Here is an 18612-nt window from a genome sequence, read left to right as displayed (position 1 = left end):
TCTCACTGAGACTGCATTTGAAACCAGCCACAAAACTCACATGGAACATTCATTCATTCAGAATGGTGGAAACCCATGACAAACAGTGTAACCCTGCATAACTTGGTTGATCCATGATGCTTGTGATTCGAGTCTGGCCATTGCAACTGCTGAGATCACAGAGTTTCTAGTTCATAGACACAGCGGCATGAGGTAACTCATTTTATTTTGCACAGGTTGCATATTTCCACAGGAAACATTCTCGCAAGGTTGTTTGGAAAAAAGACGACAGTTTGTGCTTGGGGTATTTGGCTTCCCAGCTCTATGCCATGGTTTCTTTACCCGGCAACCTTCTGTCGTTAAACGTGTGCATGTTGATAACTTCTTCTGTTTTCACAATAACAGGGGCCTGTGGTTTGTGTTTTAATCGACGTTGACACTTCAGAGACATCCTTAGCTCCTCTATCATGGCACTACAGAAGGACCTCTACAGAGGGGAAGAGAAGAAGAAGAAGAAAAAATAATCCATAAGAAATATCTAGCTGCAATGTCTAGAAGCAGATTCACTCTATGGGCACAGCCTTGTCAGTCCTGTAAATTTGCTTTGTCTCAGCCTGGAGCTCATAACAAATTGCTCTCTCTTAAATATGCATCACATAATAATTAAAATGACTTATAAGCTGTGATGACTCAGTGAAAAAACCACCTTGTCTCCACAATTTTTTATCTGGCAGCTACTGACCATGGATGCATATGATATATAGAAATATTTCCAACAGATGTTCTGTTAACACAGGTTAGCATTACTGAATAGCATCTGAATGTAACACATAGATATTGAGTAAAATCTCCCTGCCCATATTTCAAAATAATAATTTTTAATTTGTATAAAATAATACAAAATAATAATAGAAAATAATTAAAAGAATAAAATAATATTAAAAATTTCATTTGTATATGTTTCTCAAAAAAGCAAGCCTTAGTGTAGGAAGTTTACCTACATTAATGTTCAAATGCCATTAAAATGCAGACGCATTACTTAAATATCTACTCCATTATTTTTAATTTCTTCTGTATCTAAACACTTCTTTCATGACAGACTATCATTTGTGTAGTATATATTTGCAAAAAAATATTCGGTTAATCAATCTTTATTCATATTATCAGAACATATGATGAGAAAAATAGTTTATTAACGTGTTTTCAACAAAAGCTAGATCCCCTTTTACCATTTTTCAGTGCAAGAAATTTGAAAAGTAAAATAAAATCTCCCTTATTCCCTCAGTTTGACTGAATTCTCAGCTGCTAATAGTGTGCTAAATTAGCCTCTCCCCAGTGTGAGAATTGGGGTATTGATGAAATACAAAAGTAAGGAAGAGGAGTCTCAGTTTTGGGGTCTGTCAATTTACCACTCATCATATACTTTCACTTATATGTATTCCAACTAATGGAGAAATATATTAACTCAATAACACATCCCAGAGCCTGAGATGTTACGACAAGCCTCTGACAATTGCTCTCATCCAAAGCAAACTTGAGGTATAATCTATCTTTTTGTATTTTGCTTTCTTAATAATTAATCTCCAATTCAGGGAGATGATCTGGGAAAAGAAGAGGAAAAAAAACCAAAAACAACAGAATACCTAGAATTACTGTAAATATCTCTTGATCATAGTTTGATTTTGTGTGATTAGTGATATATCATCAGCCAATATTTAATTGCGTAATTTATCTCCTAAATCAAGAACTCAGCTTTATTTATAAACTGTTTGTATTCATACAAACCTGGAGCTTGGACAATAGATCCAGAAAATATCTAAGCACTTCACCCTACTTACTTCTTTGGGAGCCTAAATTGAAACTGTGTCTATCAAAATCTGCAATAGGCTTCCAGCCTCCAGGGCTGAAGGCACTCTGAACAATAAGACACTCAGTTTTCCACATTAAACTTTTGGCAATAGTCAGTAGAAATTCTGTTAAACACATCGGTGCTTGGCTTCGTCCTGGATCCATCAGAATTCACATTCAAATTCTCCATGCATAAGGCCATCAATTCAGCAGGTGTGCTCTGAAAGGGCCTAATAAATATAGTTCTTAAAAAAAAAGTGGTAACTTCTAAAGAAGGAATGTGGCAAACATTACAACTTTCTTCTGTGCGGCCATTTGTCAGCTGGAGCATTAGAGCTGAATGTGAGACACATTTGAGAGTGTCAATCCAATAGTGTCTTCTGCCAGAAGAGATTTAAACTTCAGTGTCTCAGCAAGGAGCTGTATCTTACATGTATTCGACCATTTCAAGGTAAAAACATTTGTAGTTTCCACCTACTTATCCTGTTCCACTTTTCATGGAAACACTTAACAGAGGCAGAGTGGTAGAGAGAGGGAGAGCGTGAGCTGTTCTGTAGATTAGGGATTAGAGCATACAGTGGCAGAGAAAAGGCTTCAGTGGTAGCTCCTGTTTCAGTGATGACTTCAATATTTTTATGTAAAATTCAGTTTAGTGCAAAAGAGTGCAAACATGAGTTGTCTTAGTCATGGGTTAAAACTGAACCTGAACCCCTCAAATCTTGAACAAATGTCCTCTTCTCTAATGCTTTGCATGAGTAAGGGAATAGGCAGGTGGGAAGGAAAGGTTAATCTTACTCCGGTTCTGATACTCTTACTTTCAAACATTCTTTCTCCTGCTGCAGTTTGAAATAAAGGTGTGACACCTACTCAACTTATGATAGAAAGGGTTTAGCCACCTATACGTAAGAAAAGTTTAAATTGTGAATCCAAAATAGAGAGAGGTATATCTCTCTGGTGCAGAGTCAAGCACAAATCCTTCAGATGCCAAAGTTCAAGACAAAATTTGTCATTTCTGTCTGGCTACATAGAATGACTTCTGAAATGGACACATTAACAATCTCTTTTTAATTGAATGGTCTGAGCTGTAATATGTCAGATCTTCATGCATAAGGTATCTTTGCTTAGCATTGTGTAGAAAGCAGGAAACAGCACCTCCTTCTTATCTAGCTGTACTTTGAAAGAAAAGATTCAATTCACTTAGACTTTCTCTTTTTTGAAGAGTGTTGCTGCTTAACATCAGAACTGCAGTTATGATTATTAATCTGAAATTAGCCCTGAAATCTTTCAAAAGAGCAAGATTTAATTTATTAGTCCCAAATGGCTTACAGGCTAAATTGCTAAAGCTTGCAGATCTTGGCATTTTCACTATGTGGGGAATCTAACACATAACTTAGGAATTTCACAGGGAATCCATTAAGGAGTAAGTGCTGCAACTCTCAGTGTTACACCACCTCCAGCCATTACATGGCTCTCATCTCTGGAATCAAAGACCTAACTGAAACATTCTGAGGAACATAATCCTTCTAAATTTAAAAATGGTGCATTAGCATTTAACAGTTTCAAGATTGTGTCCCTTGTCTTTTTTACCAAGACATCTAATGACTTCCAAAACAGAGTGAATACTTTTCAAGATGCATCAATCCAGCAAAACCTTTTGCAAAGATCTGCAAACACTTACCAAAGGGTGTAAATTTTTAGGTAATAATATTAGGAATAGGATTACAATCAATAGCCAAGAGGTAAAAAGATACATTCACTTAATGCCAATATTCTGAAATAGCCTAAAAATGAGAAAATTATATCTCAAGGAATTTTCCAAGACATTTTATCTGAGAATTTTACCTGGATCTTAAAACTCATTAAATGAGAAATATTGTCAAGACTGACAGTCTTAAAAAGGCAGTTAACATAATTTTGAGGTAGTTATTTTATCTAGAAAATTCTTCCATTCTGTGTTTTCAAATGATTTTGAATAAATTAAGTTCATGGAAACTTATGTCTACATATTGTATTAAAATATTATTTAATTAATTAATTTACAAAGGTTTTTATTTTTTTATGCATGCTATTTATTTTAAAATATAAAATGTCAGAAAAGAGTGAACAGCATTAGCTCCCAGACAATACCATTATTTTGGTAACTGAACACTGAATAAGAGAAATATTACTTTTTTTTTTTTGTAAATATCATTCACTGAAATAGTCATGTATTCTAAGAAAGATTAATTCAAGGATATGTAGAAGTTCGTAACCAGGATCCTATTCTTCTTTGGGTTGTCATGACCAGAATCCTGTTCTTCTTTGGGTTCTATCTGAGAAACACGAGGAAGAGTTTTCCCACATATTGCAAAATCATGTTCAATAAAGGTTTACAAAGGATTAACTTGTGTTTGACCTTTTTTTTTAAATAGAAATTCTTGTCTCGTTTCAGTTCCAGTCTGTGTAAGGTCTCCATTTTCCGTACAGTTAAACTTTGTGTTCTTTCACTGTTAGGATGCAATTTTTGGAATAATAAGACATGAGAAAAAGAAGAAGCTCTGGAATCATTTTTTTTTATGGCAGATAAATTACATTTTCAGATATGATTTTAGAAAATGTAATCCAATGTGTCAATTCTGAGTTCAATTGACCATTCAGATTGTTAGGGAAAATCAGTGAAATATTTACAGAACTTATAGGCTATATTTCAACACTGTTGTCCATCCTGAAATTGAACGCTTTTAGTATATATTACAAGACTCTCCATTTAATTCAAGGAAAATAACCTTTTGCCCCCAACTTACCTTCCACACTGCAGGCATGTTATGAGAACATCAGTTATTATTGATTTTTTACCAACTCTTACAAAATTGTAAATTATCTTCCTAAAATTTACCAGAAAGTAAATGCTGCCTCCAAGTCATCTTAGATGTAATCAAATAGTAGAAGAGCTGAAGGCAGACATACACCTCTCTAAACAATAGTGCATTTAAGTGATGCTGTTGCAGCAAAACAATCACTATAAGATGTTAGAAAAAGAGCAGCACTTCTAAGTGGAGAGTTCAAGTGTAAAAAAGAAACAAATTAATTAATCAGAACTGTAGTTCTTAGCCGTTTGACACAAAGCAATTTTTAAAAATCTCATCTCCTTAAGAAGAGTAAAGAAGTAACTGATAACTCCTTCATTCTTTGCCGCAGTTGACAGCTCACAAGTCATGTAGAATCAAGATAATAATTTTGCAAAATGTTACCACTGTTTACAATCTATTTAGACAGTTTGTGCCTGGTTTTACTGCCTGAGGAAAAAATGTATCCTTGCATGTATGTATTAATATGAAAGCTAGATAATATTTAAACTTTTCATTATATTGCTTTATAGGAATTTAGAAAGTTACTTAGAAATCTTTTGTCAGCATTTGTTAGACACAGAATTATAAGACTATCACCATAGATATAACTTTTAACAAAAGCAAAACTTTTAACAAAAAGTTTGCTTTTTTAACAAAAGCAAAACTCTAAAAAGAGTAACAGGAAGACAGGAATGGCATGCCTCCACCACTCATAACATTCTGATTTAAGTGAATAATATTCAATGTGTTTTAAACATTAAAATCTCCAATCACTTGCTTTTTCATATTTTTTTTACCTCTTTAATGCAGTTAATATAAAGTTGACTCTCAACATTCAATAAAAAACTATAAGATTTACTCTGAAGTTCATTACTTCCATTCTTGTGTGTCGGATAAGATTTGAAGCCTTGTTTAATTTTCTTAAAGCAGTAACAGCAGCAATCTTGAACTGTCTCATTATGTTATGGGTCAATGTTCTAGCATCTAGTACGATATATCAATCAAACTGTTTTTCATCTTCTTGAAGTTAACTGAGAATGAATGCACAGCCCTACCCTGACCCTCCCTCCAAATAGGTTTCTGCTTCCATATGCCAGTCCTCCAGAAGGTGCATATGAAAACCTGTCAGTCTTAAACCCGCTAGATAGAAACATGAATTCTAGCAAAAAGTTGACTTAGGATCACAAAGAGTTGAACAACTAATAGAATGAAAATAACAGATAAAGAGAAATCATATTTCTTTTAGTTGAAGTATTACCACTTGAAAAGATTATTAAAGTATACTTGTAAAGATCAGATTTTTAGGTCACTTAGTTATATACCTAGTCTTAGACATGATTGTTAATTGAAGGTTGTACACATATATATGTACATACATATCTATATATAGATAATATGTTTACATTAAAAATATTTCACCACAGGCTTTTCAGATGTAGTCCTTTTTCAATCCATAGCAAGTATAATGTGCAAGTACTGCAGACCAAGTTCATATCAATTAGCTGAACATATCATCAATATAATCTCAATTTCAGATTTAGCAGCTACTGCTTTTTCAGTAGAAGTAGAATGAGCAGCCATTTTAGGAAGTTATCTTCAGGCCAAAATGTATGGAAGATTTCCTCATCTACTAAAATAAAGACAATAATATCAAGCAAAATAAAAATTTTAGTTCCAGAAATTAAGCTTTCCTTCCACCATAGTATCTACAAAGTTAAGACCAGTAGAGTTGTTCCAGACAGCTTGGTGAAGCATGAGGAGCTTCACCCTGTAACAGAATTGAATGGTGATTGTTTCAAGGACTTTTCCAGTTATATTATGGAAAGGATCAATAAGAATCTGATGGGACTGACCCTGCCTGTAACAAAACAACACTGAAATAATCTTTCACAGGCTAAAGAGCTCACTGAGTTTGAGAGTTAAACGAACTTAGGTGACATACAGGATCTCATTGTAGGCCACTTCTAGATAGATTGTTGGTGTCTGTCAAGAGGACAATAAGATTCCAGCTTGCCTTGAATAAAATATCAACTGGTGTCCAAAAAAAAAAACAATTCAGAAACTCTCAAATTCTAAAATTTGTTTCCTGACAGGACAAAATGCACTCTGGTGGATGACAGACTTCTGGTAAAGCAACTCTGAGTCCATCTAAAGTCTTTTGAAACTATTTAACCTGTTTTCCAGTTTGAGTGCAGCCTGACAGCTACACTAGCTCCTGTGGCTGATGGGGAATTCCTATCAGTGCAGAAAGCTTTTTCAAAGATGGTTTTGTTTAGCTCTGCCAGCAGCCTTTCTGACCATCACACTGACCATGATGTTTTTTCTGACTCACCTGTGGACCTAGGCTGGGGCAGATGGGATTGCACTTGTGTGGTTCCACTCTTTCCTCTCGGAGAAATCCCAGAGGATGGCATAGGGCAATTGCTCATCAGCCCCGAGGGCTCTCTCTCATGCAGGATTCCAAAAGGTTTCATCCTGTCATCTCTCCTTTCAACATGTATATGAGGCCACTGAGGAGATAATGAAATAATTTGGGCTGTGGTGTCATCGGCATGCAGATGATACACAGTCCTACTCTCTTGTCAGACCAGGATGGTGCAGTCATTTTGTGCTTCCAGTACCTGGCTGAAATAGGGATATGATGGCAGCGTAATCCCAGGGAGATAGGTGTTATGTTGGACAAGTAAAGGGAAGCATTCAGAAGATATTAGCTACCCTTATTATTCAGTTCCACCTCGTGTAAGAGACTTACAGTCTCAGATTTCTCCAGGTTCTTAAGTCTAGTTCTGGGTTTTCAAATTGGATCAGTGGTGATAACAACTATTTGTCACTTGTATTTCAGTCAGTGGCAATAATTTCTATGGGTGTGAAGCTTGCCACACCAGTCCAGGTCTTCTTCCAGAAAATATTACCTCAGTCCAGTGACCCTGGACAATGGCTACAAATGAGTGTCAGGTGTTTAATAAGTGTTGATAGCAAATCATAGTACTTCAGCCATATAGCTGTCACCAAGCAAATAAATAACAGAATATATGGTACTGCCTTTCCGATTTAGAATGATACCCAATGCAACATTTTAATAGTTCTGTATGTTGGGATCACAGCTGTGCAGGGTATTTCTCTGCCTTTCAGCAGAGATGATCCTGATTGCACTGAAATCATCACCTGAGATCTTGTGCTCTCAGCTGCTGGATGTGAAAGTTCATTCACCTTTTAAATCATTTTTGATCCTAGATCTAACTTCATTCTCTGTTCATCCAAGGAAGGTCAGGTTTGTTGATCTTCAGGCATGGTGAAAGGAAGTGATGATGATATGTTTGGATCCTTTGGAGTATGAATCTATCTGGATTAAAATACTGTATATAACACCGTATAGTTTAATTTGAAATAAGTACTCCATCTTAGAGTCATTTTAGAAAATAAATACAATCTTTCTCATCTGAATTTAGCTGTATCTAAATAGCTTTTTTAAAGTTTGCTGAGCTAAAGTTCACTGTACAGTATTCACTGTAAAAAAATTTGTAGTTCAGTGCAATAATATAAAGTTAATATAAAATTTGGTATGGCCTCATATCATATTGAACAGAGAGACACTATCAGTATTAATTTAATGCCAACAGTTCTCTGTTTTGGAAACACTATTATAGTCACACCGCACTACATAATACCAAAATGGTTAGCATCCGTTTCTCTATAATTACATGGTTTCATCTGGCTGTCTAGGATATTTTCTCAATCTAAAAGGCAGCTGGAAGTGCTTGTTGTTACTTTGCTTATTTATATAAAAGTCAAAGTAATCTAAATCAGATGAACTAAACTATGTTTAGTACTACACTTAGCTACAGATGATTATAGTTGATTAATTCAAAATGCAAAGATAAATATTATATACTAAAATATTTGTATACATGACATACTAAAGTAATATTTAGGGGAAGACTATGAAAAAATATTAGAAAGGCTTCATTTTCTATAACCTGGAAGGTTTTTCCTTGAGAATTAAGAAAATATTTTTTTTTGAGGAGCTAAAAATTGTATAATGGGAATGTTTCTTCTTTCTAGTGATGACTGAAAGTGAACTATACTTGCTATAAAATAAATGACATGTAGGGGTTTCCAAAAATTTTCCATACAACTTTAAATTCTTGTCAAACATAAAATATTCCATAACTCAGACCTGTAATTTAAACACTGATGTTTGAGTGAATACCTATGAAGCAACAGTGAGCCTCCTGAAATCATATTCCTACATTTTTATGTGTGCAATGGTCAGCTTTACATACATTTTGATTTTTTCTGTTCTTTGTTTCTTGAAATATACAAACTAAGAAATCAAAAATACCTCAGAACAAGGTCCATTACCAAAATAGATATTGGTTAAGTTGCAATCAAAAATCAAAATAGAGATCTTGTTTTTAAAGTTTTATTGTTTGCAAATGATTTTTAAAATGCAACAGTCAGTCAAATTGGTTTTTTCCACTTTTTCCATTTTTATCATTTCATATAATTTTTTCTGTGAAAGGTGGGAGGTTTTGTGGGTTTAATTTTGGCTTTGGGGGTTTTTGTTTTTGTTTGGGTTTTTTTTGTTGTTGGTTTTTGTAACAGTTATTCTGTTAGAAAATATCCTCTCATATATGCTTAGGTGGTTTCTAAGAGGACATTTAATTATAATTAATACCTCAACTTGAAGTAATTTGTACACTTACACACACACCAATTAGCCATACAAGTCTATACATCCACATACAGTGCTCAAGGGGGTACAGGATGATAGAAATTCCCAATTTTCCAACTGCATATCTGCAGAACGTGATGTGCTAAAGTTGGAAAAGCATTTACTTTCATAAGCTGTTACAGCTGCTGCTGCTGCTTTTCCCAGCCAACATTAAAAATTCTGAGGTTACTCCATTACAAAATGTGAAATGACAATACAGACTATATCACTGACTGTATTTTGTATAAAAGTTACTTGGGATATAAATCCCAAAGCTTTTACGTTGATTTATCAAGAATGTCCACATTCTTTTGTTTATTGTAGCCTGAGGAATAAGCTTTTCAACTTTAAAATCTTTTGAACTTGCCTCCCCCTGGAAAGGAAAAAAAAAATCACTAGGCTGGGATTTACTTTGAGGTTGTTCCAAAACTATTATAAATTACTGTCCCAAATATCAAAGGCTTTTGGTATTTAACTATTAGGAACATTGCTTGAACTTGAATAACACTGATATAACTGCATTTTTTGAGAAAGTAATGAAAAAGACTTTAATGAAAACTAATTTAGTAAAATTTGGAAAAAAACAACAAAACCAAACCATAAATATTCTGGTAAAGTCAGAAGACATCCTCAAAATCTTTTCATTTTTCATATAAAATTATTGTGGTAATTTTATTTTGCACTGTTGTTAATTAACACAAAGATGGAAATACTGAGTTTCTACATATCCTCTGATAAATAAGCATCCACAATATTTCAGTACTGATTAACTTCCTGTAAGACCATTCCATTTAGGGGAAGTTACATGTATGCACTTTGCTCACTTCAATTCTAAAAAGCGGCATTCTAAGACATGATGAATTAAATTTATCCTGGTGTAAACAGATTGTAGGTGGACCTTAGCAAAAATCTCATGTTAGTGTTTACACTAATTTCATGTAAACAAATCAAGAACAGTTAAACTGTATTTGAGAGAAGCACAAGCAGGACGTGGTATCAACTGTATATGGTTACAGCACAACAGCTTTTCAGCCTAGCGGTCCTTGGCCCTTCCTTGCCTCTTGGGAAGGGTGTGGGTCCACTACATTAATAAAACCAGATTTCAAGATAACTCCTCAAGCCAACACTACTTTCTCCAAAGAAACCATAACCAGGACAGGTCCAAGGACAACCTTTTGTAAGGGCGACAAGAAACAATGTTCTTTATATTCTTGACACTGCCTACAGCAATACTGTGAATTTCATCCTAAAGTTTTCAGCAGCACACACGTAGTTTCTACCACACAGCTGATATTTATGGTAATTTCCAACTACTGTGTAAAGGTGGTGTCAAAATGGAAATAATCTCAGAGAAGTCAAAAAAAAAAACCAAACCAAAACCAAAGGAAAGGTCAATAAATTCTCAAACTGAGAATCACCAATATATTATGCCGAATATTAATGGTCTTCAAGGTCAATGTTTTCCCTGGCCCTTATGATAATAATATGAGCTATACAAAACTAAATGTATGAAATGGACATAAACCCATAATACATCGAAGCACAACAATTAAAAAAAAAAAAAAAAGACACAGTAATTGTTTTAAATGGCTTCTGCTTCTAACATTGCTTATTCGCTGCCCTCTGAGTGCCTGTTAAAATCAGGGAGCAGGTCATTCACCAGCAAAAGCAATTATAAAATGCAAATGACTGAGCATTTATTGTCAAGATTGGCTAGATAAAAAAGGTCTGCTTCATAACATGTTTCCAAGCAGACGACATAATTAGATGTTTGTATTATAAACAATAGGAAATAATACAAGCCTTTAGCATTTTTTAGAAAGGCTGCAATTAAAAAATAGGTGAGCATTGTGACATAAATTCTACTAAAAAGTAACAATGAAATTTCCTTCTGAGAGATTAGAAGGCACCATCTTGTGGTTACTCTGCAGGCATGCAGTCAGGACAGCCTCTGGCCTGCCATCCCCTCCTACCCTTTTCCCAGTGTGTCAACTGGACTGTCAAAATTCTGCCATAGACACGGTCAATGTCTGTCATTCCCAATACTCCCTCTGAAAAAAATGAGTGAGACTATGTACTAGGTAGGACTAGAGGAGTTATTTAGCACAAAATACACCCCAGGTTATCACATTACTCAAATGTGTATTTGAGGTAGACAGCAAATTCAGAATTATTGGCTATTGAAGCAAAATCACACAATTTTTAATAAGTTTAAGACCAAATACTACCATAACTAAAGTCTCTGCAGCCCAGTAAACCTGCATGAATTTCTCATACACAGGTCACAGGTCAGCACTCAGAATTTCTTGTTCAATAGAATCTGCAGTTGTAGATTAAACACTGCTTCTGATGTCTGCTTTGGGTCCAGTCCTGCTATCTGCTCATTCATTGTACCTTGTGAGATAAGCTATCTAGACTGATCTTTCTCAACTCCATTGTGTAGCTGAGTGGTGAATTATTTATCATGGGAAGTTCAATTGTTCTTGTCTTCCTTGGAAAATGTATGCAAAATATAAACCAGTATCAATTTAGTTATTGTTTTATTGGTCTTATAATCAATTATAAATAAATAACTATTTTAGAGAGGCTAGTTTAACTGATGTTTAGGTTATGATTTGATCATGTAACTCCAGAAATACTTTGTTGGCATTATTGTTTCAATACGCTCTAAGATTTAATCTAGTATTTTTTATTATAGAAAGTCTATGACCAGATCTCCCCTAGTAAAATAAACTGCTAAGGTACACTGACATGTGTCTCATTTCACATTTTTTGAAGTAATTAACAGTTCAAAATTAAGACCCAGTTCTGACCTGCTTATGACTCAATGAGTTTTGAATGGCTATAAATGACAGCAGAATCGAATCCATATATTGTTCTTTTCATATCCATCAGATCTGGATCTTCTAGAAAATACTTAGTAAATTAAGTCACTCATTTTTCTAATAAGTTATCCATAGTAAGTGTCAGTGACTGACAGTCCAACTGTGATAACATTCAGGCTTATCTCTGCTTTCACTCCTCCAACTGGGTTCACACCACCCAATGTCTCTGTTTACGTATGCACTCCAGGAGTGGGGTGACATCAAAAATGCTAAAACAACATATCTAGATTATACAAGATTATACACTTTAAATCTGCATTACCTACCCACAATAAGTGCAACTATGTATTTGGTATACACTAAAAAGAATACTCATATATTAATATACCAATTTATATCACAGGATACTTTATATATTCAAGAGCTGAAGTTACCTGATTTCTTTTGTTTCCTTGTTTGTTAATATGGCCTTTGATCCTCCCTGTATCCAAATGCTGACAAGCATTATACAAATGCCAGAATGATACTCTGATTCTAAAGAGATGAAACTATAAATGTTACCAAAAATAGGTGCCTCCTCTCTTCCTGTGGGATAGCCAAGGCAGTGTCACATGCATAGTTTACTCATCCCAGCAGAGGAGATGTAGAGACTGGGGACAAATGACAGTGCTGCTTTTCTCCCCTTTGTTTGCTGCTACTCCCTCCCCCAGGCAAAGGGGATCTGCTTCATTTGGAGAGGATGGAAGAAAACCCTTACTGAAGGTCTATGGGTGCTGGTACAAGAGTGGGTGAGGGGATGCTGGGGTAGGCCATGTGTAGGGATGCTGTCATCATTTTCCAGTTAATTTAATTCCATAAATAAAGTTCTATGGAAATTTTACTGATCTCCTGACATCAGGGTATGTGAGTATAGTGGGGAGGGGAGGGAAAGGAAGAGATTGGCAGCAAGGAGGAAAGAGAATAGAGAGACCTGACTCTTTCAACTGCTTCAGGTTCATTCCTAACTTTTTAAAATATCTCAATACTTGATGATTTGATGAGACATTTCTGGTACAAGTACTGTTAAAAGGTCAGATACTTCCAGTCATTGCTACCTCTCTACATCATTAACAAACAAAAATAAAAAAAGAGCAAATAAAAAAGAAACGAACCTGAAAAAAAAACAAAACCACAAAACCATAGAGCTTAGAGAAACAAGTCCTTAATTAAGAAGTTTCTTTTTGCTTCCTCACACAACTTCCAACATGCTGTTATTGTCACATAAGATATGCATTCACACCCTGCAAAACACTTAACTCATTACAAGTTTATTATCAAAACAGTCCTATTTTTCTAACCAAGTGTTTGTTAAAAATCCAGAAAAGCTACTGATGTCCATATGAAAACCACATCCACCTTAGAGTGGATAAAAACGATTGAGACTTACAAGGGTTACTTAAGTAACTGGTATCTTTTTCCTCACAAATTGGTTTCAGAAACATAACATTCCAATAGTATGTTAACAGAAAGGAATCAGCCTGTAGTATCATAAAGAAGAGGATCAAAATGGTCCTTTAACAATTTAATAAAATGTACCCATGTTCAAACTGCATTTAGGACCTTGTGACCTCACACTGTCTTTGTGTATATTAGAAAAAAAACATGTATTTAACAATATGTTTATAACAGGACACTTACATACCAAAAGGTTGCCTCAAAAGAAGTGAAAACAAATTGTAAATTTTTGGAGCAATAATTAAAGTTACAAAAATTCACCAGTAGCATCTGGAAAAAGAGCAATACAAATATAGCTGTTGGATTTACTACTGATTTCATTAAATTAAATTACTAAATATAAATATAGAAAAGGCCATAGGTCATAAGCTTCTCAAAAGGACAAGAAAAAAAGAAAAAGACCTAGTAAAATCCAACAATTTCTCAATTTTAAAAATTCAGAATATGTCATAGCAATAAAATATATAATTTGAGTTTAGGTTTAAACATGGGCACATATATACAGATTTATTTATATATTATGAAAAAAAAAACCCATAATTCCAACTAAGAATTTCACAAACTCTTACTAGTGTTGGCACAATTACAGTATTGTGGTTGTATAAATTGCAAGTACAGAACCAATTAACACTAGAATTTTCAAAACTGAGTCAGTTTGAAATTAGAGGACATCATATCAGTAGTAAACCCACCAAAAAAAAATCATTCTGATGTAATCTTTCCCAGACGCTACCAGGACAACTTTGCAAGTATAAACTTCTGTAAAGAACATTTCTATAGAGACATTTTAAGATTTTTACTTTGAGCTACAGACAGATTGTCTTTTGAAAATCAGAATTATCTGCAGAAGATTAATTTGTTTCCCATTAAAGTTTCGGATTTCTTCTTCATCCATAAAATTAACTGCAGTGAACTTCCAGGAGTAAAAAGCTGTCTTTTTTCAGGCTTGAATAAGAGGAGAAATAGTCACTTGTCCTGAAATCTGGCTACAATTAAACACATTGAAGACAAATTAAAAGATGTAAAACTTTGGGTTCTTTGCTGTGATCCTTTGTTATACAAGTACTGTAATATAAAATAAACAATGAGTATGTATCACTTACATTTTGCTACCAAATGCTTAAAGTATTATTTAAATAGACCATAAATATAAAATAATATAGGAAAAGATAATATTTACCTTCTCCAACTGGGCATTTTTTTTTGATTTGTATAAAAACTCCCCCACTGCCACAAAGACCGAAAGCACCAATCCTGCTGCCAGCACGATGAAGATTCCTCCAATATTTTGAACTCCCAAAGCACTGGCCTCTTTACTTTCCTCCTCTGGGCAGCCATTGCCTCTCCACCATTTCTCTTTCATCATGTGGAGTTTGCCCTCCTCTTGCAGCTGAAGAATTGCTATAGTGATCTTGTCTCTATATGGAGAACCTAAAGAGACGACAGGGAACATATTGCATGGAGTATATTTTAAGGGAAGTTAGTTACTTCTGATGAGAATAAAATGTAATATAATGTCACAGGAAAAACTATATCCTCTACAACCATAACATTTATCAGAAAGCCATTTACATCTCACCACAGTCACACTGGTCACATAAATACAAACCCACATGCACACACACATACAGATATACCTACGTGCAAGACTTGATCCAGCTGGTGCTGCCTGTAAACCAGGCAACTTGATGCAACAAGTCCTATCACACTTGATCCCACAGTCTAAAACATCTTCATGCCCAAATATTATATCCAGTCAAATAGTATTCATCTTTCAATTTCCATCAGGCTTTTAATTATATTGCAGTAAATTTAGTCTAATATACATGATTATAGGCTGTTGCTTCATAGCTTGTTACCCTAAAGCTAATCCTAGGCCTGGTATACAACACTTTATATTATTACTTTATCAAAAGAACAAACAACAATTTATGCTTCAGGACCAAGACACAAAAGTCTCTATTTGATAGATTGTCAGGCACTTAAGATACCTTCAAGGCATGTATTTACTTATTAACAGCACCAGGTAGTAATGCATCCAAAAAGATAAGGTTAATCGTGTTTGGATAACAAGGATGTAAATTTTCATAGATTAATGTATTTCTTTCTCATAAGTCAGTATTTTAAAATGATGTGAAAATTTTGCAGGTTTTGAACATTTCAATATTTCAAGATGCAGTTCAAAAGATAGTGTCATATCTTTGTATGTCATCTGCTTTCTTTTTCTTTATATAGTGCATAAGGACTTTTCTATGGGTATTTTAAAATCTACGTTAATTAATGAATAATGCCAATGGAGAAAGCTATTCTTTTCTAAATGTTAGAGAGTAAATCACATCAGTTAGAAGTGCCTTCTGTGTTAAGATTTGTGTAATGTTTAAGGAGAGAACAAAACCATCATTTTTCTTCTCCTCCTTCGAAAATAGGAACAAAAGACTCTTCATTAAAGTGGTTAAGAAATCCCAGGGAAAAAAATAAAGAGTAGATGAAAAGGCATGGCATCCCCTCTTTCATGTGATATGAATACAATTCTACAAATAATCTCTCCTCTTTTTCTTTCTGTCATAATAATGCTACTTACTAGCTATAATTTTTACAGTGCTTCCTTTGGCTGAGTAATAAAATGCATTTCCATTAACTTGATACCTTTTAAAAAAAAAATCCTCAGCATCCTTTAGAGACATGCTGCCCATTTGACTATTTCATAGAATCATAGAACAGTTTAGGTTGGAAGGGACCTTAAAGATCATTTAGTTTCAACCCCCCTGACATGTACTGTGATTAATTGTGAAGGAGCTGAAGGAATGTATGGATAGCACATTTTATACTCTTTACACTCTTGGAAAACATATATTTTCTTTTGGAATTTCTTTCAATATATTCTTTATTTCTTCAATTTCTTCTTACATATCTAGAACTTATCTTGAGAATAAAGCCAATAACAAAGTGTTGCCCTACCAACATAGAAGTAAAACATAGAAAGGATCATTAATTACAAAACACGCTGGGATTTTCCTTTATTCCAGAATAAAAGGTGGGAAAAGCTGGCCTCACAGTATTTAAGTTGCAAGAACTTGCGCTCTTATCATCTATGCTTAGAAAAGAATGATGTTCTGTACTAGGAACTAAACAGTGTTTACATAGGACTACATGAGAATCAGAAAGAAAGGAAAACAAACTCTTTTCTACTCTCTTGTGCATGCAGGGGCCTAAGTCACACCATTTCGGACCATCCTGATTATGCTGAAACTCTGCAAAACCTTGTACTTGACACATTTCTTCAGTCAAATGGAAGAAGGAAAGTGATTAGCCCACAAGAGCCTGGGGAAGTGTAAGTGCATACTATAATATTTTGGGGATATTTTCAGCGTTACACTGCTTATAAATATTTAACAACAACAACTTAAATAGCACTAGATTCTGAGAAATAATTTTGGACCCAATTTAAATTTGGACCCAATCTTCTGATATGACAGGCTGCTTTCTAATTAAACTGATTTGCATTTCATTTCCACACTTTCTGTTGGTCTAAATATAGGCAGTACCAACTATTCTCCATGTATTATTTATATATTCTAGGGACCAGATTTGTACACATACAGTTCTAGTCCATTTGAAGTGCTTAAAAATGAATTAACAGAGGAATTCATAGATAAAGCCATAAAGCACAGGCTAATCATATCTAAAATGAGTTAAGTTTTTGAGGATAGCATTAGAAACATGCAGTTGATAGTGATTCAGTTCAACAGTATCAAATCACTCATGGTGATTTGCAAAATTTTGCACAAATAGTTGTGGAGTGGACAGATTACAGGCCTTTTGTGTTTCTACTGCAATATTTGTATTTGTATACCTATTATCATATCTTAAAAACAGTAATCTTACAAGTAAGGATCAATGTTTTTTACTGCAATATCTGTATTTACTATATCTTATTAGCTTGTCTTAAAAATGGTAATCTCACAACTAAGGATCAATGCAGAATGACCAGCATTGCATACTGCTGCTATTAAATTAAACATTTAAAATTATATACCCATGAAAAAGCTAGCATTCAATGCTGTAGTTCTATTTCTGAATGACTTGCAATGATCTAAATTCACATTTTGCAACAAACAATGAGTACACCTAATAATCTGATATTTGAAAAATGTTGTTTATACTGAGTCAAGTAGCTATTAAGAGAACAAAAGAAGCATAGTAACAATATTGTTTTCTAAGGTTTTATTTGCTCTTATATTTTTTCTTTCTGATATAGGATAGATCGCAAGTCCCAGCAAGGGAAAATCCACCCAGAAGCACCTGAAGTAGCTAGAAGTATCATGGTCTGATCTGTGGATGATATAACTGGCATACAAAACCAAGAGAAAATAGGGAATATGGACAAGGCATCCAGATTACATTCTGGATATTAAAACTGGTTTTCTTGCAGAAAGGAAAAATTTCAGCCAGTAAACGTAAAAGATTTTTGACATTTACTGGTAATTTTCACTATCACTCCTATGACTTAATTACTGAAATTTTTATGTAAGATATAAAAAAAAATATCAATAGACCTTTGGAGCTGTCAGAATTCCTACAAAATCTCACATTGCGTTTATGGGTGATGATAAGAAGCTTCAGCTGCTACTGTTCTATTAAGTGATATTCCATATATTTCTGATCCCTCTGATAGATAAGAGAAGCTCACTCTTGGAGGTTTTCCATGCAGATTTCTGTTCCCCAATTTGATTTGCAAAGCTAAAGTGATTACAGAGGCAAGGCAGTCAGTTCTTGGTTGATCTTTGGGAAAAGGAGGCATCAGCTCACTGTGCATCATATATACAGCGAGAATAAAAAGTCTCAACTATTCAAAGAGTGCTTAAAAGCATTGGCTTTCAGTGTTTCAGTCACTGTGCTGTTTGGTTATAAAGCACCATGGCGC

At 34.3% G+C, this 18612-nt stretch overlaps 1 protein-coding gene across 1 annotated transcript in view; it reads right to left on the bottom strand.

Moving 5' to 3' along the window:
- Window positions 1–301: 301 nt before the first annotated feature.
- The window catches only part of GRIK2 (glutamate ionotropic receptor kainate type subunit 2), a 373275-nt gene continuing 354964 nt past the window's right edge, over window positions 302–18612 (bottom strand). The window contains exons 15-16 of the mRNA XM_074150299.1: window positions 14869–15119; window positions 302–466 (exon numbers count right to left, since the gene is read on the bottom strand). Coding sequence (XP_074006400.1) covers window positions 302–466; window positions 14869–15119 — 416 coding nt within the window. The remainder of the gene's footprint in view (window positions 467–14868; window positions 15120–18612) is intronic.

Source organism: Numenius arquata, chromosome 7 (genome assembly GCF_964106895.1).
Source record: "Numenius arquata chromosome 7, bNumArq3.hap1.1, whole genome shotgun sequence".
NCBI lineage: Eukaryota > Metazoa > Chordata > Aves > Charadriiformes > Scolopacidae > Numenius > Numenius arquata.
Note: the sequence above shows the minus strand (reverse complement) of the source record. Positions and strands in the feature narration are given on the sequence as shown.